Raw genomic sequence first — 25,060 nt, 5'->3', positions numbered from 1 at the left:
TCATAGATCCAGAAACTGCTCTATGCAGTGATCTTGGCTCGACGTAAGCTGCGCCACTACTTCGAGGCCCACCCCGTCACCGTGGTCTCATCTTTCCCCCTCGGGAAAATAGTCCACAGCCGGGAGGTCACGGGTAGGATAGCCAAGTGGTCAGTGGAGCTGATGGGAGAGACCCTCACCTATGCACCTCGCAAGGCGATCAAATCCCAGATCTTGGCAGACTTCATAGCCGAGTGGACCGACACTCAGCTGCCCCCACCCCAGATTCAAGCGGAATGTTGGCTCATGTACTTCGACCGGTCGGTGATGAAGACCGGCGTAGGCGCGGGCCTGCTTTTCGTCTCACCCCTCGGGGAGCACATGCGCTACGTGGTGCGTTTGCACTTCCCAGCGTCCAACAACATGACGGAGTACGAGACCCTTCTTAGCGGTCTCCGCATCGTCATCGAACTCGGCATCAAGCGTCTCGACGTCCGGGGGGACTCCCAGCTCATCACCGATCAGGTGATGAAAGAGGCAAGCTGCCACGACGAAAAAATGGAGGCGTACTGCAACGCAGTACGTCACCTCGAGGACAAGTTCGACGGGCTCGAGCTCAACCACATCGTGCGCAAGTACAACGAGGAAGCGGACCAACTAGCCAAGATTGCGTCCGGGCGGACCACCGTTCCCCCGAACGTCTTTTCCCGTGACCTCACCAAGTCGTCTGTTGACTTCAAGAATCCTGCCTCGACGTAGGAGCCTGAGGCCATGGAAACTGACTTCGAGACCTCTGCGGACGAGGCTGAAGCAATGGAGATCGACGAGGCCCCGCTTCCATGAGACTGGCGCACCCAGTACCTCGACTGGATGATTCGAGGAGTCCTACCCTCGGACCGCGCTGTACGTTAGGCAATCGGGCCCACGAAGGCCTACATCCTTCTTCCTATCCGGAGGAAAGGAAAGGACTCAAAGAAGTCCAATTCATGGTCTAAGTACACAGTGCGGCCCATCCACACACCCCTCGAACCCGCGGGGCAATCTCCGTCTCGCTCGAGGGCCTCCTGCCGAGACCATCGAAGGCGCCCCGCATCTCCGCCTCGCTCGAGGGTAGCGAGCCTACCCTCGAGAGAGCAGATGACTCCGCCTCGCTCGAGGGTAGGGATCCTACCCTCGGGGGAGCGGATCGTCTCCGCCTCGCTCGAGGCCACCCCTCGACGGAAAGGACAAGCGGCCCTTCCGCTCACCCGCCCGCCGTAAGGAAGCATTAAATGCCAACCACTCATCCGCAGCGCCCGGGTCAGACGACGTCAGGCCTCCATTCCCAACAGTGGCTGTGACCGGAGTCCCGTTCGCCAACTCCGGCCACTGCTCCGCCATTCCGAACGCTGCGGCACCACTGTGGGAACCTGCGATGCTGTGCGAGACGTGCTCGGCACTGCTCCAACCACTGTGCTGCCAACTCCCTGTACTTCCCTTGTACTTCCCCCATCCCCCCCCCCCCCCCCGCGGAACCCTCGAACGGCATGGGCACGACCCTCGGAAGCGGCCCCGACCTTGACCAGGGCAGGACCCCCGCCTGCAGGACCCTCGGAGCGCCGCCACGTCGAACGCAGGGAATGGTACTCTCCACAGTGACCACCACGCCGCCCGCTGGAGCTGCTAGGACGCCGGCGTGATCTCCGCAAGGCCAAGGACGACGCCTAGGACGACTACCACGCCAAGCGTCATACCCCACAGTGTACTTTCTACAGTGCTCGACCACTGCACCCCCGCGATTCGGAGGGAAGACAACGACTTCCGCGATCTCCCTGTACATGTACACCGCCCCTCCTTGTGTCTATAAAAGGGGGAGGCGGGCTCTATCTTATCCAGCGGGGAGGAACGTTACCCTCAGCACCACTCACAGAGCACACGTGCTCTTGAGCCCTGATATTGGCACTCGCCTCAATCAACTTCTCCTCTAACAGAGACTTGGAAGCTTCCCTCCCTCTCTCGCCTCGCTTGTACCCCCTACTACAGGCACCCCCGGTGCAAGACAGTACAGTGCACCCGCACACCCCTTTGCTGGACGTACGGCCCCGCGGCCGGAACCAGAATAAACCCGTGCGTGATTGTGTTGCCTCTTGCATCAACCATTTAGGACTAGGGACACGCAGCAGCATCACTAGTTGGTGCCAGGCCATTGGGTCAGGACACCGACACTTTGCAAAGCATAAGACTCATGTGAATAGTGTAGAAAAGGCAGTGGGTTTATTTCTTGAAAGTGTAGGGCTATGCGCAAAGTTACCTCTACCTTTTTCTGTTTCAGAAAATGTCCTAGAACTTAGAAAAATCATAGTATATCATGGGAGTGTTGGAAAAAATATGAAACCAAATTTGTTGGATTCCTGAGATCTAGATCTATCCATTTATGTCACTGGTTTACTGTCTAGATAAGTACTTTGCATCCTGTGCTGGTCCCCTTGCTCCAAGTCTTCTTCTAACTCCCCATTTGCATCCTGCGCTCCCCACACTCAAGGCGTAGCTGTTGTGCGTCGCCAGCTGCCACTGGTGGTGCTCTTGGTGACCAACCTATTTGTTGCTGCTTCTATTGCGAGGTTCCACTTCGTGCGCCTGATTATAATCGCTTCTATTGAGTTGCATGCACCGACCAGTTCAACCCAAAAGCTTAAGCTGATGGTGAGAGGTGGGCAATTCACTTATATTCCAACACTCCCCCTCACGTGGAGGCTCCCTCAGGCCTCAGACGTGGAATAGGAGCGAGCAGCAATTATTTTATTTAATCGCGCTAACCAGGATTCGAACTCGAGACCTCTGGCTTTGATACCATATTGAGTTGCATGCACCGACCAGTTCAACCCAAAAGCTTAAGCTGATGGGGAGAGATGGGCAATTCACTTATATTCCAACAGCTTCGTTTGCTCCAGTGAGTGTTGCTTCTCAAGGCAGAGGCCCAACACCAGCCTTCCGGCGCGGCATAGACAGGTGGAGCTGCCGAACGTAGCACCAACGTAGCACCAGCGGCATAGAAAAGGCGATGAAGGATGCGCGCGCCACCCCGTTCGCCTAGCGCCACCTCGCAGCAAGTCAGCGTCAGAGTGGTCACCCTCTGACACGGACGAGAGATTCAGTGATTCACTCAGGCATGGATTCACTCAGACATGGATGGATCAGCACCCGTTGTCGGCCTCGCTGAATTGTCCCCAATTATTCTTTTTGACAATTTGACTTGATCCTACTGTAACAGTGTGAGCAAACCTGAAAACCCACTGAAAGCTACACTCGGCCTTGATTCAGAAGATGCAGTGCGTAAACGAGTTGCTCGCCTGATAGGGCCCGGCCTGGCTCGCCGTGCCTTGCACAAATTCCCTTCCCCCTCCTCGCCGTCCCAGAAGGAGCGAGAGCGTCGCCATCAATGCTCCCAAAGCTCAAGGTGAATCATCAAACCAGTGGCATACAATAATCCGGGCATGATTGCAGGCTTGCAGCTGCAGCTCTGACCGTCTCGTCTCCTGCACGACCTGCTGGAGAAGGATCGGCCGACTTACAGCAACCCCCGGGATTTTTCTGGCAAAAATCTGTCTGTCCCCACCAATGGCACCCCCACACACACTACCAAGGCTGTGTTTAGATGCGAACATTTTACGAAAAGTGAAGCTGAAAAGCACTGTAGTACTTTTCGTTTGTATGTGATAAATATTGTCCTATCATAGGCTAACTAGGCTCAAAAGATTCATCTCGTAACGTACATCCAAATTGTGCAATAAATTGTTTTGTTTACCCACATTTAGTGTTCCATGCATGTCTTATTTATTATATTTAATGTTTCGATGTGATTTCGATGTGATTTCGATGTGACGGAAAATTTGGAAATTTTGGAGCGACTGAACACAGCCCAAGAAAAAAATGGGCGCGGAAAAGTCTGACGAGATGTAATCCACACACACTCACGCACGCACGCGCGAAATATCTGCAATCGAACGAGTTCTGACGGAGGCAGCGGGGCTAGGCGGCGGCCTGCAGATAATCGGTGGCGCCGTGGCTGTCGCGGTCGCGCGTGGCGGCGGCGGCGGCGGCGGCGGCCCGGACGCCGTCGTCGGGGAGGTTGGTCACCCTGACGACCAGCGGCGTGCGGACGCGGTGGAAGCCGTCGGACCACACGATCTCGCCGAAGTCACCGCCCGCGCGACGGCTTGGCGGGGGTGACGCACACGTAGTAGGAGGCCGTGTCGCCGCCGTGGTACGGGGAGAAGGCCAGCTCCGGCGGCCACACCTCGGCGCGCGCGCCCTGCAGGCTGGCCACCGCGGCGCGGTACACGGCGCCGCGGTTCGCGCCCACGTTGGTCACCGTCCGCTTCACGGTCACCGGCGCGCTCAGGTCCGGGAGCACGATGGCCGTGTAGTTGAGGTCGGCGGCGTGGGGCGCGCCGCCGCCGGGGCAGCTCGTGTCGAGCGACGAGCCCGGGAGCACCATCTGCCGGATCTGCGCCGCCGTGTAGCCCAGGCTGCAGAGGAACAACAAGTGGTCGCGCGCGCCGGCGTCGTAGACCAGGCCCGGGTCCAGCGCGCGGAGCGGGTCCACGTGCCCCGCGCCGACGTCGAAGGCGTCCGCCGCCTTCAGCGTCCCGCCGGCCAGCATCACGTCGGACGTGTCGTCGTACATGTACGCTGCACGAAAACAAGATTAGACCTTGATAGTACTTTTGTTTGTATTTGATAATTATTGTCTTGTCATGGGTTAACTAGGCTCGAAAAATTCGTCTCGCAAATTATAGACAAACTGGATAATTAGTTATTTTGTTTAGCTCCATTTAATACTTCATGTATATATGAGTTAAAAATTTGATATGATGGGAAATCTTGTAAAATTTTAGAATTTTGAAAGAATCTAAACAATGGGGTAGAGACGACGGTGCAAATTAAAGAAAGAAAGCCAACTGGTACTAGCAAGAGCAGTGGAGACCTGTGGTCATGAGCGCGGACTTGACGGCTGCCAGCGACCAGGTCGGGTGCACGGACTTGATGAGCGCGGCGATGCCGGAGATGTGCCCAGTTCGTGGAGCGCTTGTCCAGGGGGAGCACCGTCGGCGAAGATTTGGGCGGCCATGCCGCCAGAATGTTCACCCCGGGAGCAGTGACATCGGGCTGCCATGATCACGGAACAGTTTCCTCACGAGCAATCATAATGGGCCGAGCCCAGTGCCGACACCGGGCCATATTTGCTCAGGAGTACTGTAGCAGGCAGTGAGTACCTTGAGGATGTTGGGAGTGATGGAGCTCGGCCCTCTGGAAGAGAAGTAGGCCACGGTCGGCGCCGGCGTTTTGCCGACGACGGTCTTGCTCGGAGAAATGTGCACCGTCGCGTTCCTGTTCGCATCACCGCAGTTAGAAAGGCAACAGCAAGACCGGCTTTGCTTTTGGTCCATGGCATGATTGGCTAAGTGAAGCACCTGGTGGCGCGGATGTAGTAGAGGATCTGGGTGCCCTGGTGCAGGTCGACGTGGACCGTGGGCCAGAAGTTGTCCTGGCTCAGTTTCCGGCTGATGGTGTTGGCGAAGATCACGCCTTCGCCTTTGCCGGCGTACACCGCCAGCACCGCGCCCTCGCTGGACACCATTCCCATGGTGGCGAAGCACAGCACGATCTTCCCCGACGCCGCCGTGCGGTTGATCAGCTGCTCGAACGCACACGTCCTTCGTCCACAAGCAAAACGAGGTATGCCCTCGTCAGATGCTAATGCTTATTGTATGGACAAGCACACTGGAGGGCAGGATGGAGATTACCCATCGGTGAAGACGCTGCTGCTCTCTACCAGGCGCTTCTTCATGTCTCTCACAAGGAAGCTCTCTCCCACGATGGAGGCGTTGTTCCCGAGCGTGATCACCGTCGGGAACCTCCTGTCGATGGTGCTGGCGGCGACGGTGAGCCCCCACGGCGACACGTTCTGCACCATCGACGCGTCCGGCCCGTCGTTCCCGGCCGAGAACACCGTCACGACGCCGCGCTGCATCGCGTGGAACGCCCCGATCTCGGTGCTCGTCGCGAACAGCGGCATCAGCGGCGGGGACGAGCCCAGGGACGCCGACACCACGTGCACGCCGTCGCACAGCGCGTCGTCGAACGCGGCCAGGATGTCGACGTCGCTGCACCGGCCCGTCAGGTCCTTGTACCAGCACACCTTGTACACCGCGAGCCGCGCCCTGGGCGCGCCCCCGCGCGCGGCGCCGCGGCCCAGGCCGAAGTAGCTGGCATTGGGCGCCACGCCCCCCACGGCCGTGGACGCCGTGTGCGTGCCGTGGCCCACGCGGTCGCGCGGCGACCGGTACTCCGCGCCGTCGCTGGTGTCCAGCGGGCCGAGCTCGCTCTCGATGCCGGTGAGGTAGTAGCGCGCGCCGATGAGCTTGCGGTTGCATGCGGTGGCCGGGTCGAAGGAGTCGCCTTTTCACGCACGTGCCTCGCCATGACGATGGGATGGGGCCGTAGTGGGGGTCATCCCTGAAGCTTTCTGATTCAGGCCAAACTCCTGAGGACACATGAAAAGATCAAATGTCTCAAGCATCCAAGTGGAACGTCAAGGACCACACTTTGTAGCAACTAAAAAGAATGAGTGCTCCAGAAATTTCAACTTCAGATCTTTGCAGGGCATGCTAGGATCATAGTAATCATTTTATCTTTCATGTCAAGATTGCTCAATTCTATGCAGGAATGAGGGATCACCTATCAATTATCTCCAGGCTCCAGCTACTTTAAATTTGTGGACGAATATTTGGGAACCATATACTAAGTGCAGGGAAAAAAATATGAGCCCGCCGGTATAGATGCAGGATGTAGCATTTCAGGGACATGAACATATACCTGTATCAAGGACGCCGACGATAACATCATCTCCAAATTTCAAATGCATTTGGGATGACTGCTCCATTTGCATGTGCAGATTGAGGCCCATGAAATCCCAGCTCCGTGTTGTATGGAGCTCCAGTATCCTACTCCTGAATACTGATATGACCCCTTCTGTTTCTGCTTGTAACGATCATGAGGTTTCTCGTAAGTGCACGTCGATAATGAATTGAACTACACGTGGTACATGTGTGCATTTTCTGACAACAAGCAACGGATGCAGTCTACCTGACAAGGTAGAAGCCTGTGTTGAATTGAGCAGTGCAGCAAAACCAGTGAATCCACAGCTGTAGCTGTACAGAATAGCTTGTTTTGCTTCATCCGGCCTGCCATGTTGAGTGCGGAAGTGTCTTTAATATACTTTTTTTTACCAATCAGACTAAAGCATCTGAATTTTCCAAAGCAATAACTGAATTGCTTGAAGTTAAGCATGGTGCATAACTTGAGAATGTATGGGAGCAAACATAACAGTTGTGTACTACGACACAAATACAGTTTAAACGGTTAGCTTACATTACATTACATTTTCTTACTAAAGTGTTACCTTTATTACCTGACACACGCAGTAATATACATGATTGTCTGATAAAATTTAGATTAGAACTGTTCAATAAAGGAAGAAGTTTTTGCACTACATTTGGTAAACTTTAACTGTACGATAATCTGAGCATGTATTTTGTTAGTTCCCTTGATTTTTACACCAACAACTATAGGAGGAGAAAAGAGAAACAATTACTTCGTAAAGACTCTTGACAGAAGTTGCAGATGGGACTGTGAAGTTAGAGAAGGACTGAGGCCATTGTTGTGGCCCAAATACACAATGTGAACCTGCAAGGCAACAAAAAGAAAACATACGTAATGTGAACATAGGATTTGATCAAAAGATAAAAAGGACGGCAAATTCCATGAAAAATTGTACATCTGCATGAGACCCTGTAGTAGTTTGAATGGGATAAACGGCAAAGGAAAGAGAGAAAACAACAAGCAGCAGCAGCAGAAAAACTTCCATTGTGCTTTACAAGATGACTTTAATGGAATGGCAGGGGTATATATAGGGAGATAGACAAAGGACATAACATATTATTCTGTGGGGGCATGTCTTGGTGCCATGCTGTAGGGTGCTTGCAAGACAAGCTTTGCAAAGCTACAATTGGATCTGAAGCCCTCCATGACAGCATCATGCCCTCTGCCTTATTCATCTAGTGATCTAGTCCATAGATCACTGATGCGATGATTAAGCCTATCGAGTTAAGGAGAGTCTAGCTACTATAAAATGTGTAAGATAACTAACAGACCTAAGCTTGTTCATAGCAACCTAACCTTCTTGCCCTCGTGTTTTGATGATCTGATCTAATGTTTTTAGAACCAACTATTAGCTAGTCTATAGACAGCTTGGAACGTAGAAGCTTTTGAAATTCTCTAAAGGCTATCCTCAAGCTCCCAGTTTAACTAACTAAAAGGCTATACTCAGGTAGACTCTCAAAGGTAAATGTAGTTGTTGAGATATGAATAACATATGTATGCTCATATCATTATACCTTTAACGATCTAGATTAGTTACAAAACAAACAGTACGTCTACCGTTGTATAGTAGTCCGGTTATAGCAAACTAAAGTGAATTTTACTAAAAAGGGCGTACCCAGTGCCGTAGGCTTCCCGCACTGTGCGGGGTCTGGGGAAGGGTTGTTTTTAAGCCCAAAGCCTTACCCACACAAATGTGCAGAGGCTGGGGCTCGAACCTGGGACCTTCCGGTTACAGACGGTAGGCTCTACCGCTGCACCAAGCCCGCCCTTCTAAAATTTATAATATCCAGCAGTGTTCCATGAAATTAGATGAAAGGGCTTTTCTTGTCTCATGCCAATCAAGTTTCAGCAACAACATTTTTTTTTATAAAAAAAGTGCAGCTTATGTGAGGAACCAGTAATGTGCATGTTGATGTTGGTAGCCATTACACCCTGTGCAAGCATTATGCATTCGTTGAACATTTAAAAGTAACGCGATATCACAAATAATGAACACCCATGGGTCACAGGAAATACTAATTAATACTTTGTCCGCATGGACCTTGTTTCTTTAATTATGGTAAATGTCCTTCACGTGCCCTACTTTGTAGAGTTGTAGTCATCCAACCTCAATATTTTTCTATATAAGCAACTTGTAACTGTCCAACTTGTAAAAGAAAAAAAAAAGCTGTGCATCACATCTACCATGTGTTGAAACTCCTATCCAGGGTGTGTTGTGCATACAATCAACAAGCAGGATTCTTAGAGAGAGAACATTTTTCCACTGTGTGCTGTGCAAATAGCATGGTGGATAGGTCCTCCGGTTGTGAGGCTACCAAACAGGGTTCAACCATACACTACTGGAAAATGCAAGTTTCCCTATGGTTTTAGGCATTCCCTAGGGTGAATTAAGAAGCCCAAGGGGCTCCTCTCTTAGTTATCCGTCCCCAGGGTTATACATGCTGCAAGCATGTCTGGGCAGTTTTGCGTTCTGAGCTTTTCTTGACCCTGCAGATCAAAGATAAACTTCTTCTTAATGCAATGCCTTGTGGGATGTCTTTCCCTCAGGGCTCGAGTTTTTTTATTTATGTGCTGATCCATAACTGATGATTAATATAAGCACATGCTATTATGGTTCTCAAGAACAAAGAGGACAGTTTCTATTTCAAAAGAAATAGCGAAATGGAAACCTGCATATGAAAGTTTAGTATAATTCAGTAAAACGCAGATAAAACCATATCCGGAGGCAAAAACTATCCAGTACCATTGGAGGTAAAGAAAAAATGTGTCAAATATACAGTATGAATCTTACCAAACACTCCCCTTAGGCATGACTGCATGAGTCTGGTTCATCATATATTTGTTCACTTCACCAAAAAGATCTACCAGCATGCTTCACCGACCATCAATCTTTTTATCTTTTAGATGCATTATTGCATAGATATGTGCATCATTGGATCAACACAGCAAAAATTTGGTTTATCCATGTTGACATGTCCAGTGGCCGCCTCATATCCATGCAGGTCAATTGTGGTCAATCCAACTGAGCCTCCAAGGCTCCATATACTAAATAATCTTTTGGCTTCATGGGTGACACAAAATAATGAAAAGACAAATACATCTGAGGACGGATTGATATTGAGAAATGCGGCTTTTCTGGAGTACTATGAAGAGCAAACAGGCAACAACACCTCCTTACCTGCACAAAAAAAAACTCGGCCGGGTGGGGAAAGACCGCCCCACCGGTATTAACTTAAGAAGAAGCCTCGGCTTCCCCGATCGAGAAAATCCCCGAACCCTGGCCCCGCCCTGACACTGGGAGACGTAACCCCTGGGAACTATGCCTGGGCCATGTAAGGGTCATCAGGCCGACCTGGGCCGTCTCACAACCAGTGCTTTGGCACACGGGGCCAGCGAGGGGATTTTTTTACCCTCAGCCTGAAATTCGCTCCCACGGGGAGTCGAACTCAGGACCTGAGGGGTGCCGCCGGAGTGACTAACCAACTGGGCTAGCATCCTTTGGCCCTCCTTACCTGCACAAGGATTCCCTTGTCCTACTGTACACAAGTTTTTCCTTTTACGACCTCACGAACTCCTTAGTTATTTTTTTTCAAACTGTCGAGATGAACCCCTCATGATGAGCAGACAATTGTTGCCAAAACAAGTCATCCCTAGGATGATGTTGTGATATGCATTTCGTCTAGTGCAGAAATAAAGAGACAAAGTACCTTTCTTCCTGCACAGATGTTTCCCACATAATCATGATGACAGTATGATCCTTTGTAGCTAATCGAGCATACTCAGAACTTACTGGGTAAAACTGATTAACTAAACAGAAAAATATAGTTGATGTCTAACAACACAGAAGGGATGTAGGAACAAAAGGGAAGAATGATAAAAGCATGACTCAGAAAGTCAGAATATTGTAGTTGTAGACTGTAGGCTATAATCAGGATTCAGGACCACAAAAAGCAATACGGTACCATCAGAACTAATACTAGACTACTAGACAAGTAGAGCAAATGAATACCTCTCTTAATACAAAGATGCGCAGCTCTCCTGCGTGTTCGAGAAAAAAAAGAGCTAAATGAATATGATTTTAATTCCCAAATGACAAGTTTAACAAACACTACTTGTGCAAGCTGCCTTGTAGGAGAATCTAGACAAGGATCTTTCTAGTGCGACCAACAAACTAGGTTACCTTTAGCACTTTCTGGGATCAGACAACTAAGGAAGACCAAGTGGAGCCTGTTTCCTTGACGTGTAACTATCAAAATGGAGGAGTAAAAGGAATGCAATGTGTAAAGGCCTGTGGCTTTTAAGCTTGGAAAATAAAACCCCAAGTGTCCTATTTTGAAAAAAGCGACCTGCTACAGGCAGTGCTCTACCCAATCAAATTATCAAAATATTCCAAAGGTGTTGCAGAACAATATAATCAATCTACTCAAGTAACTTCTTTTTGCACCAATCACATTCACAGACAAATCTGTCGGCACCTTCAAGGTTCAGGAAGCCATATAAAATCCAAAGACAAGCTGAGTTCATACTTCACAGCAACTGATGCCAACATAGTTAGGAAAAAACATAAAATGGGAAGGCGATAGCAGTGTCTTACTAGCTATGATCTAATACAGTCCCGTCACCGAGAATTTAATCTGTATTTATGCCGTGGTGAACCCAAAACTGTTCAACATAGAAGTGAACCATCTGCTACATGCAAAGCCTAGCACTAGCACCTGAAGTCTCACAAACAATCAATCGAACATGTGGTGGTCGCACGATATTATCATTAAGCAGATAGTCCACACCTATCCACTGAGTTCTAACCTTCAGATCGGACCGACATGCTCATTTCTTTGCTAGTATTACAGTTAGACAGAGAATGGAATAAAAAACTATTTAATTCAATTCATGCAATTCACGTTATGCTGCTGAACCTCAAGGGGACATAAACGCCAGACACCTCCTCTCGCAGCTGCAGGATCACTAACTAGTAACTACTAGTGCAAAGGGATCTTTCTGCAACTATATCACTCACATGTAGGAACAGAATAACTGTAACTGTCTCTAGTGATGGGCCCTTTTTGTTATAATTTGTTGCCAAGACGAAGCACCGTCACAAGTAATCGAAAGCTGTGCACCCTTTTTGATCTTAATGAATGAGATTAACCAAACCTAAGCATGGCAATTGGCTGCCAAAAGATAGTGATGTTGACGCTCCCAGCTTAGACAGAGGGGAAACATTTCTGACCAAATGCGATGGGAAGGAACAGAGGTAATGGTTGGTGGCTTGGTGGGTGCTGTGAACTTGGAAGACTGGCACTGGTCCAGGTCTCGCCCCCACTCCCAGTCTCCCACTGTCCCACACAGTCCCACTCGCGGCCAAAAAGCAACGCCGAGTGAGTCGCCCAAGCAAATTCAGAAATTCCCACTGCAGAACAACTCCTCAAGGATTGCAACATCTCCCATGAAGAAAGTCCTTGGAGATAGCAAAACCGGCTGCGTGATTCAGATATCCACTCGCCCAGCAGCAAAGGCTAATCATCGCAGGGGAAAGAAGCGAATTCCTCAGGAAATTTTATAAAATTTTCTGGGGAAATATAATTAGTGCAGTGATTAGTCTTACCTATGCCTGCAGTTACCTGTTAGTGGGAGTGTGGGATGGGCGCCACCACCACCGCCACTCCACCAAGAAACCCCATCATTCCATATCCCTGAAAGATCAAGCAGATGGGGCTATATGAGTGCATTCCTTGCAAGTCCCAACCACAACCCAGAAAGCAATTTGGAAAGGAGTGAGGGCAAAGCAACCAAGGTCAAGGGCTTCAGCGCTCAAGGCCGAGACAGTGGAATCTAGGATGATTGCAGGGGAGCGGAGAGGGACAGAGATAGCAACAACTGCAATTCCCATTGCCCCCACTCAGACTTCTTGTTGCAAGGGTGGTCTGGTGCCTTACCTCATGTCTGGTTGCTGCATTTCCTACCCCTTTTTCTTCTCCCCCCACAAACCAAACCCCACAGAAATGCAAGGGGGGAATATAAATAAATCCATATAAAGGACTTTCTTCCATACCCTTCTTAAATGCAAGATTTGTGGCGTGGCTATAAATGATGCATACTCCTAGGGAGGAAACGGACTACCAGAATTGAACTGTTCCGTTTCTTTTTTTTTTCCCTTGGCGTTTTGTTCTCATTCATAGAGAAAGGGATGTTCACTTGAGTCTTTCCTTTGCGTTTGTGCCTTCTCTGTAGCTTTCAGGAGAATAAAAAATTGCACCTTCTCTCACACCGGTATTCTTTTTCTTCTTTCTTCGTTTTATGCTGACAACAAAGGTTGATCTTCAGGATGGCCTGTTCTTGGTTCGATTCCTTGGAGTGATATATAGTTATAGGGGTACGTGTTGGTGTCTTTTTGTTTATCAGTTGTCTTCCTTTGATAAATAGGCAAACCATCACCCCCCACCAGCTCCTTGCTTGCCCTCTCTTGCCTCCTTTTCTGCTCTTGGTGTTCTTGGTGAGACAGAGGGAGAGGCAGAGTTTGTTCAGTAGGAGTTGTGCACTATGGGTAATTGCTGGTTTAAGGGGAATTCATACTTTAACAGGGTTTCCTCCAATGCAACCAAATCAGGTAACACTGTTCTATCTTGTTAATTTTAGTAGGAAATACAAGAATGATCTCTGTTTTTTTATAACATCAGTAAACATGTCCAGTCCCACTCTTGCTTAATCAAATTGAGCTATTTCTGAACTGCTGATTTATCTTTTTCGTGACTGCCTGAGCACGTATTCCATTAAGAGGAGAAACTGCTGATTTATCTGACACTTGATTCTGTGGATATTCCATGTAACGATCAGAGGCTTTTGTTTTGATATAGAAATTCTTACTTGTTCATTGATAACTAATTTTACGAAGTTTTCTGAATCATTTGCGCCTGTATTTCAGTCTCCACATATAACGTGCCTATTTGTTTGCTGTAGAATCCCCAAAAATTCAGAGCCCATCGGAAAGAATTGAAAAGGAAGATAGCCAGCTGCCATCCAACCCGAAAGAGGTGGAGGCGCTGAGAAAGGATACAGCTCGCAACCCTTTGATAGCATTCACATTTGAGGAGCTCAAGGGAATCACCAAAAATTTCAGACAAGATTCATTACTAGGGGGTGGTGGATTTGGCAGAGTCTACAAAGGGTTCATCACCAAGGATCTACGCGACGGTTTAGAAATAGAAGAGCCCCTGAGAGTTGCGGTTAAGGTCCATGACGGTGACAATAGCTTACAGGGCCATAGGGAGTGGCTGGTGACTAACCTGACTTTTCTGAATATAGAATGCTAAAAGCATGCTTGTGTTCAGTTGTTATCTTCTGATTTGTTTTTCTTTGCATGCTTCCCTTTGCTGTTTTCTGATATAAAAGTTTTATTTTTCATGTTTGCAGGCTGAGGTTATATTTCTTGAGCAGCTCTCCCACCCAAATTTAGTGAAGTTGATCGGTTATTGTTGTGAAGACGACCACAGGGTTCTTGTTTACGAGTTCATGCCCCTGGGAAGTGTGGAGTCTCATCTGTTTTCAAGTAACTCTGATCCTATTCTTTACACATTGTTGCTTGGTGTTCTAGAGTTTGTTGTTATTTTTTCATAACATTGATTATAGTACATCTACACGTGACATTCATAAAAATTTCTCATACTCATTTTTTTTTGTGGTCACCGGGAGGGGACAGAATCCCCCGCCTGAATTTCATTTCATTGGCCCTTCAGAAAGAGCATAAAACCATCCTGAACTAGCATTACTTAACTGCATTTCAGCATTGCATCAAGTGGCAGCATTATTGATTTCTGCATTACCTATGTGGTCACTTTGTAACATCATTTGTTCATTTGGGATCAACCACTATATTCTATCAAACTTTTTGAGATATCTGTACTTGTAATACAGGGGTGATGATGCCACTTCCATGGTCGACCAGAATGAAAATTGCGCTTGGCGCTGCAAAGGGACTTGCTTTTCTGCATGAAGCAGAGAAGCCTGTCATCTATCGGGACTTTAAGACATCGAACATATTGCTAGATGAGGTAGGTTCAGTTTAAATTTACTTGATTTTTGAGACATTTTAATACCAGTCTTTGTTTAACTAAAATGCAAGAAACAAAGGGAAAATACACTCATAGTAAAATACTGCCATTAATTTTGTTGCGATAATGGAAAAGAATGGTTTCTTGCTTATTACTCCCTCTGTCCCAAAATAAATGCAATTCTAAGACCAGACACTCAAACTAATGCATGGTGTGAAATTACAAAAATACCCCTTGTCTTTTATGAGAAGGATCTAGATAATGTCTTGTCTCTTTTGTAAGAATACTCCGGAAACTCTTGTCTTTTGTAGTAGTTGGTTCAAAGTAGCACTTTTTTGTCGGACAAATTTCGAACTCTAGATGTGCAATTATTTTAAGACGGAGGGAGTACCATCTTATTTGATCTCACAAAAAAATAACCTACAGGAATATAATGCGAAACTATCCGATTTTGGGCTTGCAAAAGATGGACCAGTCGGCGACAAGTCCCATGTTTCAACTCGTATTATGGGTACTTACGGTTATGCAGCGCCAGAGTACATCATGACAGGTAATGGGCTCCTCACAATCTGCCTCTAACTCAAGAACAAGGCTAGCTGCAACGAACTCACAAAGTGGGTTTCAGAAACAATGGCTAATTACTCTAAGCTTAGCGGAACTGTTTGCTCAGGCCTTGTGGTCATGACCTAACTCCTGTGACTGAACTTTAAGCAAGGGGAATGAATTCTGAATCTTAATACTTTGCTAGGCATCTAATTCAGTACTGTACCCTGCTTGGTTCCAAAAACCAATGTGTTGTTCTTTCGCAACCCCAGGGCATCTCACGGCGATGAGCGATGTCTACAGCTACGGTGTTGTCCTCCTGGAGCTCCTCACGGGCCGGAAGTCGCTGGACAAGTCCCGGCCGGTCAGGGAGCAGACGCTGACCGACTGGGCATTCCCGATGCTGACGCAGAAGAAGAAGGTGCTTGGCATAGTAGACCCGAGGCTCGCCGAGGACTACCCGGTGAAGGCTGTGCAGAAGACGGCGATGCTGGCATACCATTGCCTTAACCGCAACCCAAAGGCTAGGCCACTGATGCGCGACATCGTGGCCACCTTGGAGCCTCTGCAGCAGCTGGAGGAGAACCCCAGTGACAGTCTGGCCAGTGCCACTTGAAGTGCTCACTTGACTTCAACACAGCTCAGACGAACAGAAGTGCCATGTACTACTTGTAACATACGAGTGTTGATAGTGGTAAGCTAGCGTTCTTGATATGCAGATTATTTCTTGATTGTTTAATCCAGCAAGACACGAGTTTTGCTGAGCAGGAAGTCAATACCATAGTATCTGTTTCCCTCTCTGTAGATGTGGATGTGTACCCATTCCTGGCACGGCGAGTTTCGACGATTCAGATGTGGGCATGTTTGTGTGTAATCTTCAGTGTTTGATGCCCACCACGGCAGCTTGCCTGCCACAGTGTTTGTAATCTACTCCCCCCGTCCCAAAAAAAATAAGTCATCCTGGGATTCAAATTTTGTCCCACAAAACAAGTCATTCTAGCTTTTGGACAATTCTGGCCCTGTTTGGTTCCCTAGCACAATTTGTGCTAGGGAACTTTGACCAATAATTACTAGTATTAAATGAAGTCAGTTTGCAAAACTAATTCCACAACCCCTGCGTTACTTCGCAAGACGAATCTAATGAGGCCTTTGACCGCACGATTAGACGATAGTTAATGTAGCATCACTGTAGCCGATTATGGATTAATTACCGTCATTAGATTCGTCGCAAAAAGTTACACTCATCCCTAAAAAGGTTTTGTAAATAAATTTTGTTTAGTACTCCATGCATGGAAAAAAAAATTGTGCTAGGGATTAGCACAAAGCAACCAAACAAGGCCAGTATAGACCCACGATCATTGAAAAATACATCTCGCATACATGTTTAGCCCCGAGATTTTCTTAGCACCCCCCTCCCCTTTCCATGCTCGGCGCCAAATAAAAGCCAACAGACCTACATGCGCACAAAATAAAAGCATGCAACAAATCAAAATCTGCATGCAGCCATGCAAACATCCTTAATTAATTAATTGGGGCGCGTGGATTCTACTCCAACCGTAGGGGCTGCATGGTCAATGTACTCTCCCACTAATCTGTCCGAAACTTTCCAGGATGACTTGTTTTTTGGGACGGAGGGAGTATACCGCAGTGGTGTAGCTCATGATCTACGTATGATGAGCAATGTAGATATATTCCTTGAAGCGAAACAAGTTCTGCACGTTTTTTTTTCTTTGGAATTAAAAGGTCACTTGCTATATGGTCGTTGTTGAAGGGATGTAGTTCTATCACCTATCAAATGGGATCACAGCTTTTGTGTTTATTTGGTCACTAAATCCCACCCACCTAAGTAAGATTGCCGGTGCTCGCCATGAAGAGGATGACAAGCTGGATGAACATCAAGATGGGACATAATGTTGAGCCTATGTTCCTCATTTGTCATCCTATTAAGATTAGCCATTCAATTCAAACACATCATGTTGGTTTTGGAAATCGCTCTGTTCAGCTGGTTTGTCGGTCAGCCAGCCAGCAGTGTTTTCTCTCATGTCAAATCAGCATCAACCACCAGGCAACAGCTAGCTAGTAGTACTTTTCTCTTACAACAAATCACAAATTAGCATCAGTATCAGCTACCAGCCACAGCCAGCCGAACAGAGCGATGTGTCTCCATGGCCATAGCCACGCCTCTCCAACTACTTGCAAATACTATTGTGACTTTACCAGTTTATCACTAAAATACGCCTTGCAGTCTGATTTGCGTAAACTTAGGGACACACACCTTCAAAGCGCCAAAGCGTCGTGCCGCCTCGTCATCACCGTCGTTGCCTACTGCTTCGCTTCGTTGTCTTGTCGTCGGGGTCACTTGGTCCGGCCTCGTCTCCGACGCAATCCAGTCCGGTCCCATTCCCCCCCAAATCCACCGCGATCGACCAAGCGATGAAGAACACTAATCCTCCTCCCCCGAGGCCCTCCGCCGGAGGCAAGCCCCCCGCGGCCATGGTGCCGCCCCGCAAATCTCGCTGGGGTCCGCCGCCACCGGGCGCTGCCGGCGCCGCCCCCACCGGAGACAAGGCCGCGCCATCCACCTCCGCCCGCACCCCGACCCCCACCCACCCGGCGGACTCCAGGCGCCACCCGGCTCCTCCCGCGCCGGCCCCGCACGCATCGCGCAACCCCGCATCGCCGGCGGCCGCGCTCCGGCCGCCGCCGCAGGCGGAAATCCCTCCACCCCCACCATACGACTTCCACAACCTTGACCGCCGCACCATGCTCCTCGCTGATGGCACCGTCCGCACCTACTTCGCGCTGCCCCCCGACTACCCATTCGAGCCCGCGCCCCTGCCGCCCCTCCCGCACCACCTCCTCCCCCGCGCCGGCCCGGACCTCTGGCCGCCGCATCAGCCGCCGCCGCCGCAAATGCCCATGCCCATGACGATGCAGATGCCGCCGCACGAGGCTAAGCGCAAGCACCCGGCCGACCAGGACGATGGCTTCCCAAGGCACCCCAAGCAGCCGCGGCTTGACGCGCCGCCGCATCGCCCTCCGCAGCCGTCGCCACATGCCGCGGTGGACCGGCACGCGCTCAGAAGGGCGTTCCTCAAGTATGCCAAGATGCTCAACGAGAGCTCCGCGCAGAAGCGGAGCTACCTCGAGGGCGGCCGTGTCCCGTGCCTCGCCTGTGGCAGGTTTGGTGAACCCGCATCACTTGCTGCCTTCTTCCTGTCAAGCTTTCTAGTATCATTTGTGGCCAAGTTCCTGTGTTGGTTTCTTGCTATTGTTGAGCTCGCTCTTACACTTTGACGCGATATGACTTTTCCCCATCTATTTCCTATGGCACTGATTATGTTATGTCTATGTCTGGCTGGAGAAATTTACCTTTCAGTATCGTCCTAAAAAAATTGCTGACAATAGGTCTTTCTTTTGTATATCATGTTGCATAATTGCTATGCACTTTGTATAGGCAGATTTCTCTGTGGGTGAAATGGTGAATATGGACTAACACTTAGCTATCACTTAGCAGTACTCGGAGTGTCGATGTTAACGTTGTCTTCTGTATCGCTTAGTTTTATCTGCTACTGATGTTGCAATTGCTAGATATGTCTAACAATATATTCTCTGCCTTTTGCTAATTGTTATAATGCCATCATGGCTCCAAGAGTTACATTTGTGTTATTAGAGTTTACCTTTTTTCATTGCGGACCATATATTTATCATCAGCTCCTTTCGATTGTCTTTTGATTTCGTAATTGCCTACTAATGAACTTCCTCTGGACATATGTTTTGTTATATCTGTTTTGTACCCACTGAAGATTGATAATATCCTTGCAATTTAATAAGAACCGCATTGGTGTGTGAGGTTTTCTGAGTAGATTGTTCTGAAAATAAAGATAATGCATTACTGATATCCTGCTTCACTTCTTGCGAGTTATGTGTGGTGGCAAGGGCAGATCGAGTAGATCTGCAACTAGTATCTTTGTTCATTGCTTGCTTGATTGCAATTGTGTGCTTGTGAATGTTCTTTTGATCTAGTAGCAGAATTTTATTTTTTGTTTGTATTTTAAGATTTGGACATTTTGCTGATTATGATATAGCCTCATGCAGATTTTATTGAGGCTGTGTGTGTGTATTTTTCAGTTGTTCATTATTGTCTAGGATCTAGTGCCAGAAGTAGCCTATCTCCATCCAGGAATACTACTTCAGGCTTAATTGCTCATATCCTTGACTTTAATGTCACTCACGCTTTTGTACTTTGTATTGCACTATTGCTGCCTTGTTGGCATGATTCCTGGAAGAAGAGTCATTGTTTTTTCCTGAAAAATATAGATTCATAGTCTCGTCAGGAAATTCCTAGGGTTTTTTCATTTGGCATTTATGATCTGAATATTTTCTTTCCAACATAACTCAGGCACCAGTTTTCTGAAGCATTCACTTGTTACTGGGCTTCTGATGGTGCTACCATACTTAGCATACACATGTATGTTGAGTGTCAAATGCTTCGTGCGTCAACCGATAGCTTTATATGCTACTCCCTCCATCCAACTATCCAAGGCCCATTAGGAAATCGAAAAAATCCCGATATGCAAGGCCTATTTTGGTTTTTCATCAGGAGTGATGCTTCGGGAATCGGCGCGGCAGTAATTCATCGCATGCATGCCTCAGGAGAGAAAGCACATGCAGAGAGTAATCGAATCCGCAATAAACGCTGGTTGTTTTTTCCCAAGAAAAACTAATGATGGGAGTGCTTCCCTTGGTCTTTGAGCCAAGCAAAAATAGGCCTTACATAGATGAATGGAGGGAGTATTTTGTAATTGTTTCTCCTGAAATTGTGCCTCTTCATTTCCTGTTATTGTTTGTCATACCATTCATTATTGGTCTGTTTTGCATGATGGCATATCGTATGAAACTTATTCCATGGTTGATGTGCTAGTTGCAATATTCCTAATTCTAGCTTTGCATGTAGACCTTGCTTTTTTTTTTCTAATATTGTCGATAAGGCCTCTGGCTTCTAGGATTCATATTCAACCCTCATGAGGAGGGTACCCCTGCCCACATCATATTCATATTCAACCCCCATGAGGAGGATACCCCTGCCCACATCATGCCCTTCCCATTATGTTTGGCCTAAACTGTACACTCTGCATGGCCGCTATTCCTGGTCGAGATGAGCTGCATGTGTCATACCTTCTATGCCCTGCTCCATCTGCACCTCCATGCTTGCCTTGTGCTGTTCGCAACTACATTTGCACACTATTAGGATTGTGAACGTTATCTATACTTGAGAATGATGAGTAGGGCAGCTCCAACAATGGAGGGGCCCGTGACATCTCCGTCTGTATTGACATCTAGGTAAGTAAGGATGATGAGGAGCCATCACAATGGATTCATGTGAGAGGAAGGAAGTCGTTGGGTTTGGGTATTTGAATTATGTTTTAAAGAAGATAATTTATTTACTGGAAGTTTTCTCTCTCTTTTGAGGTTTCTGGAGAGGTTAAAAGGAGGTGTGAGGACATGACATACCATCGCTCATCACCCAAGTGTTTGATTGTATAATTCTAGGAAAGATACATCAAGTTAGTATCTATAAACTACAAATATGTTGGTGAAATATAAGGTGGTACAGCCAGAATGTAGAAGCTTGGTGCCTTGGTTGAATCTTTTAATATGTTGGAATAAGGGAACATCATCCATGCTTTGTCCTGAAGTGAATTCTTACTGCATGGAAAGGTTCAAATGTAATATACAGTCTGGCAGTGTACCAGCTGTTTACAAAATCCCAGCAGCCATAGGAAATTGTGAAGTGGCTGAATTTGGAAAAAGAATAACGATATTTGAGTTAGGGTCTCACCACATGAGATGGAGATCGAGTCACTTCCATTTCAAAAAAGGAAACCATATTGCATGGAAACCTCTCTTCTAAAGCCCCAGCCAATTTTTCCCTAAATGATTGCCAGCGTGCTGCAAGCATAGTTGACTGTACAGTTGCTGCCTAACTGGATGAAAGAAACCGATAATTTCCTGATGCAACAATTGTTTTTCCCCTTTTTTTCCTCATTTTAAACAGTTTTTTGGCATTTCATGTTTTGAATTTTGATTCAAGTTTTATAATGGTATGGAGGTGATTCCTGCCTAAAAATGGTACTGCATAGGATTTGATTTGGAAACAGTACCCAAGCCCTGGTGCAGACCTAAAACCAATTATTATCAATTACTATATTTTCTGATGGGAGGAACTGTGGTAGATCCATGGTGTGCCCCCAACTGCCTCATTACATATAATCCTTGGAGCACCAGAGCTGTCAATGAACCTATAGGAGTATATCATTTCACCAGTGACCGAATATTCTAAAATTGTTTTTCTCTTGACAAGTTGACAGCTGTTTTTTTGGCATATAATCCTATCTTGCTACTTTATGATACTTTTGTGATGGATTTGTTGGGTATTTTTCGGTTGAGATTCTCTTATTTCTAGCTCTTACACTTTATGTGTGATGAAGGCTGTGTTTAGCTCACTAGTTTCCGGCTTGTACCCATTGAATCTTAATTTATTTGCGATTGTGTCTGGTTAATGTGCACTCTTCCAGGTCTTCTAAGGACTTTGCTGATGCGCATGGACTTGTCATGCATGCTTACAACCCACCAAATGCAGATTCACTTGTTGATCATCTTGGTTTACACAAGGCATTGTGTGTCCTTATGGGATGGAATTATACAAAAGTCCCTGAGAACTCTAAGGGTTACCAATCTTTACCTGCTAACCTGGTCCGAGAAAGTAGGGAGGACCTTATTGTGTGGCCGCCGACTGTTGTTATTCACAATACAGCAACTGGGAGGAAGAAAGATGGTCGCTTCGAGGGTTTAGGGAACAAAGACATGGATAAGAAAATGACAGGTATATTTTTTATCACAGCCTTTCGCTTATGATAATGTAGTGTTTGCATACAAGCGCCTGTGGCATAGTTGCTTTATACAACACTCAATGTATTTTACTAACACACTATCTTAATATGCTTACTGCTGTTAAGGAAAGGCAGGGTTTTGCTGCTATTTAGTTTCCTTTAGGTTGTAGAATTGTAGAGCAGCTATTCCTGTGCTGATTGGACATAGTGCCAACTGCCAAGGCTGTGCTTGTGAGGTACATGAGCCGTCCTGTAGGTTGCCTCATGCACTGGCATGTAGGATTATAGGTGATGTGGAGGAGAGAGAGGGAGTTGAGGGAAAGAGTGTTATCTCATGATACAACTACCTCGTGAGCTAACATATATTTCTATGAGACGACTGGGAAAACCATTGTACCGTATGTCATTGTGATGGATTTATTTTCTTTCCTTCCACTGAGGCACTGACCCACAAATTAAGGGGATACAGAGATAATATGAGGTAGCTAAAAGGATAAACTATGGTAAGGCTGTCTATTAACTTGTTTCAATATCAATTGGGCCTATGTGGCAGCTTTAAGATGGCACCATTACCTTCGCCCTTAAATAGATGTGGGAATTCATTAATTCAGCTTGACCTTAGGATGAGTAGTGCTGGGGTTGTTGGGTACCTCTACCCCAAAGTGTTTTGTTAGGCTACAATTATAGTTGCATCCAATGCTTGATTGGATGGTTTATGTTGAATTTGCAGTCAGGTAGATGTGACTAATTCCTAGGCTACTGTGCAGACAGTAAGTTATCATATTTTGTATGCACCAATTGTTTCATGCCTCTTTGTCCTTGTTACATGAACATGAAGCACTGTCATGTCAGTTACATGGACATGATCCATTTGATTGATCTGCTTCAAGCAGATTTATTTGCTGTGTTCAGATCTGGAAAGTGACATGTGTTGCTACCTTTCTCATTAAGGAAGAACTATGGCAGCATTGTGATGTTCAAATTCATTGCTGAACTAAATAATCTAGTGTAAGCAAAGTAGCAATGGTATTCAGTATTGAACTTCTTGAAGGCTGCAAGTTAGAATTAAGCCATATTTGGAGCGGAGACAGAAAACCACTCGTGAAGTGCCCTTCCCATTTATGAAATCATGACCCCGCTAAGCACATGTTTTTGGAGTAATGCCATATATATCACAGTAATATTTGCTGTGTCAATCTCGTATCTTTGTTTTCAGAACTAGGGTTTTCTGGTGGCAAGTCGAAGTCCTTATATGGAAAAGAAGGGCACCTGGGTTTGACACTTATCAAGTTTGCAAACAACACAGCTGGCTTGAAGGAAGCTGAGCGTCTTGCTGAGTTCCTTGAGAGGCAAGATCATGGACGTATAGGTTGGTCACGTGTGTGTGCCACTCATTCTATAGATTCTGATCAGAACCCTTTGTTGGTCGAGATGGATACCAGGACAGGTGAGAGAATGAGGATACTTTATGGGTACCTAGCAATTGCATCCGACCTGGATGAACTAGATTCAGATTCGAGAAAAAGGGCTTTCCTCAAGAGCAGAAGAGAACTCGACCTAAGTGACTAGGATGTAGTCTCTTGTCATAAAGCCCACCTCCAACGATTTATTTAATTTGCAACAAAGCGTGTATACCTATCTCTGATGCCAAGCCCGTAGATTCATGCTACTACTGTGCACAAAAGATCTTAGCTTGAATATAATACCTGCAGCTAGGTGGGTTATGGCCACTAGTTCTGGAAACTATATTTTGCACTAGATGTATTTTCTTGCAAGAATCTATGGCTCACTGATTTAATGTTTATCTGGAAGAGTTATATCGTCACAGTTGCTCTCATTTTTCAAGTGTGATCTTGATCTTGCATAGAGTATTCCTGGTTGATGATCTTTTCCATATTGTAGCATTTCTCATACTTCTTGACTTGCCGTGAAGATTTAAATTTCCCTTAAGAAGGTATTCCTTGGCACTTTTGATGTTATCCATTTCTTTGAATGTTGACAGTGACAATGTGGTGTTTTTCTTTGTTTTCCATTCCATACTACTATTAAGTATATTGTTACACTAGGTTGGTCCGTTCTTTTGGCTTCAGCGCTTTCTGTACTGCTATCTATATTCAGAAATGTTTGTGCGAAATTAAATGACAAAACCACTCAAGTGATTGGCGCTATGCTTCTTATCTGTCTCCAGTACTTGTTTAATATATGGGCAATCTGGTTCGATAACTTCCATGGCAGACAGAGGCTGAAGCAGACAAGTCAGACTGGATGGCCCAAAAATCACATTTATGGTTTTAAATCGAATGACTTGTAGTGGAATACATATTCACTCTTAGTTTGGAATGTGGTATAACTTTCATAAAAATTCCTCTCCCTATGCTGTTTCTTTGTTCCAGACAGAGCCTCTAAAAGTCTAAATTGGATAGATAATGAAAAGGTCATTATAGCTCAAATGCTCATATGTTAAAAAGCGATAATGTACTGATCAGAAGTTTGACGAAGAAAAGCTTAAATGTATGCTGACTCTAGATATGGATTTGCTCAATAGATTTTCCATGTATAGCTAATTTGTTTTGTGAGAACGACATACTTGTTCCCGCAGGTGCCCCATGCCCAGTCTTTACTGTAGTTCCAAAACTGATAGGTGTGGGGATGATTTGACTGCTAACTAGTGCT

The 25,060-nt window shown here is 46.8% G+C and overlaps 2 protein-coding genes and 1 pseudogene across 3 annotated transcripts; 2 read left to right on the top strand and 1 right to left on the bottom strand.

The window, feature by feature from the left end:
• Positions 1 to 3,846: 3,846 nt before the first annotated feature.
• On the bottom strand, positions 3,847 to 8,450 carry LOC120693495 (annotated as a pseudogene).
• A 4,562-nt stretch (positions 8,451 to 13,012) lies between these two features.
• Positions 13,013 to 16,470, top strand: LOC120689641 (probable serine/threonine-protein kinase PBL16). 2 transcript variants are annotated; one of them, XR_005681374.1, is made up of 7 exons: positions 13,013 to 13,510; positions 13,861 to 14,177; positions 14,314 to 14,449; positions 14,815 to 14,951; positions 15,378 to 15,501; positions 15,767 to 16,188; positions 16,300 to 16,470. XR_005681374.1 is itself a non-coding variant. In XM_039972002.1 (6 exons), the coding sequence occupies exons 1-6, from the start codon at positions 13,444 to 13,446 to the stop codon at positions 16,108 to 16,110; spliced, it is 1,125 nt and encodes a 374-aa protein (XP_039827936.1). In that variant the 5' UTR covers positions 13,017 to 13,443; the 3' UTR covers positions 16,111 to 16,466. The 2 variants fall into 2 exon arrangements, 1 of the variants encoding a protein (XP_039827936.1); XM_039972002.1 differs by having other exon boundaries at positions 13,017 to 13,510; positions 15,767 to 16,466.
• Positions 16,471 to 17,825: 1,355 nt separating this feature from the next.
• Positions 17,826 to 24,224, top strand: LOC120688060 (translation initiation factor IF-2-like). The gene is made up of 3 exons (XM_039970199.1): positions 17,826 to 18,676; positions 22,073 to 22,380; positions 23,604 to 24,224. The coding sequence occupies exons 1-3, from the start codon at positions 17,928 to 17,930 to the stop codon at positions 23,954 to 23,956; spliced, it is 1,410 nt and encodes a 469-aa protein (XP_039826133.1). The 5' UTR covers positions 17,826 to 17,927; the 3' UTR covers positions 23,957 to 24,224.
• The last annotated feature ends 836 nt before the right edge of the window (positions 24,225 to 25,060 follow it).

The sequence above is a fragment of the Panicum virgatum genome, chromosome 9N (genome assembly GCF_016808335.1).
Source record: "Panicum virgatum strain AP13 chromosome 9N, P.virgatum_v5, whole genome shotgun sequence".
Lineage (NCBI taxonomy): Eukaryota > Viridiplantae > Streptophyta > Magnoliopsida > Poales > Poaceae > Panicum > Panicum virgatum.
Note: the sequence above shows the minus strand (reverse complement) of the source record. Positions and strands in the feature narration are given on the sequence as shown.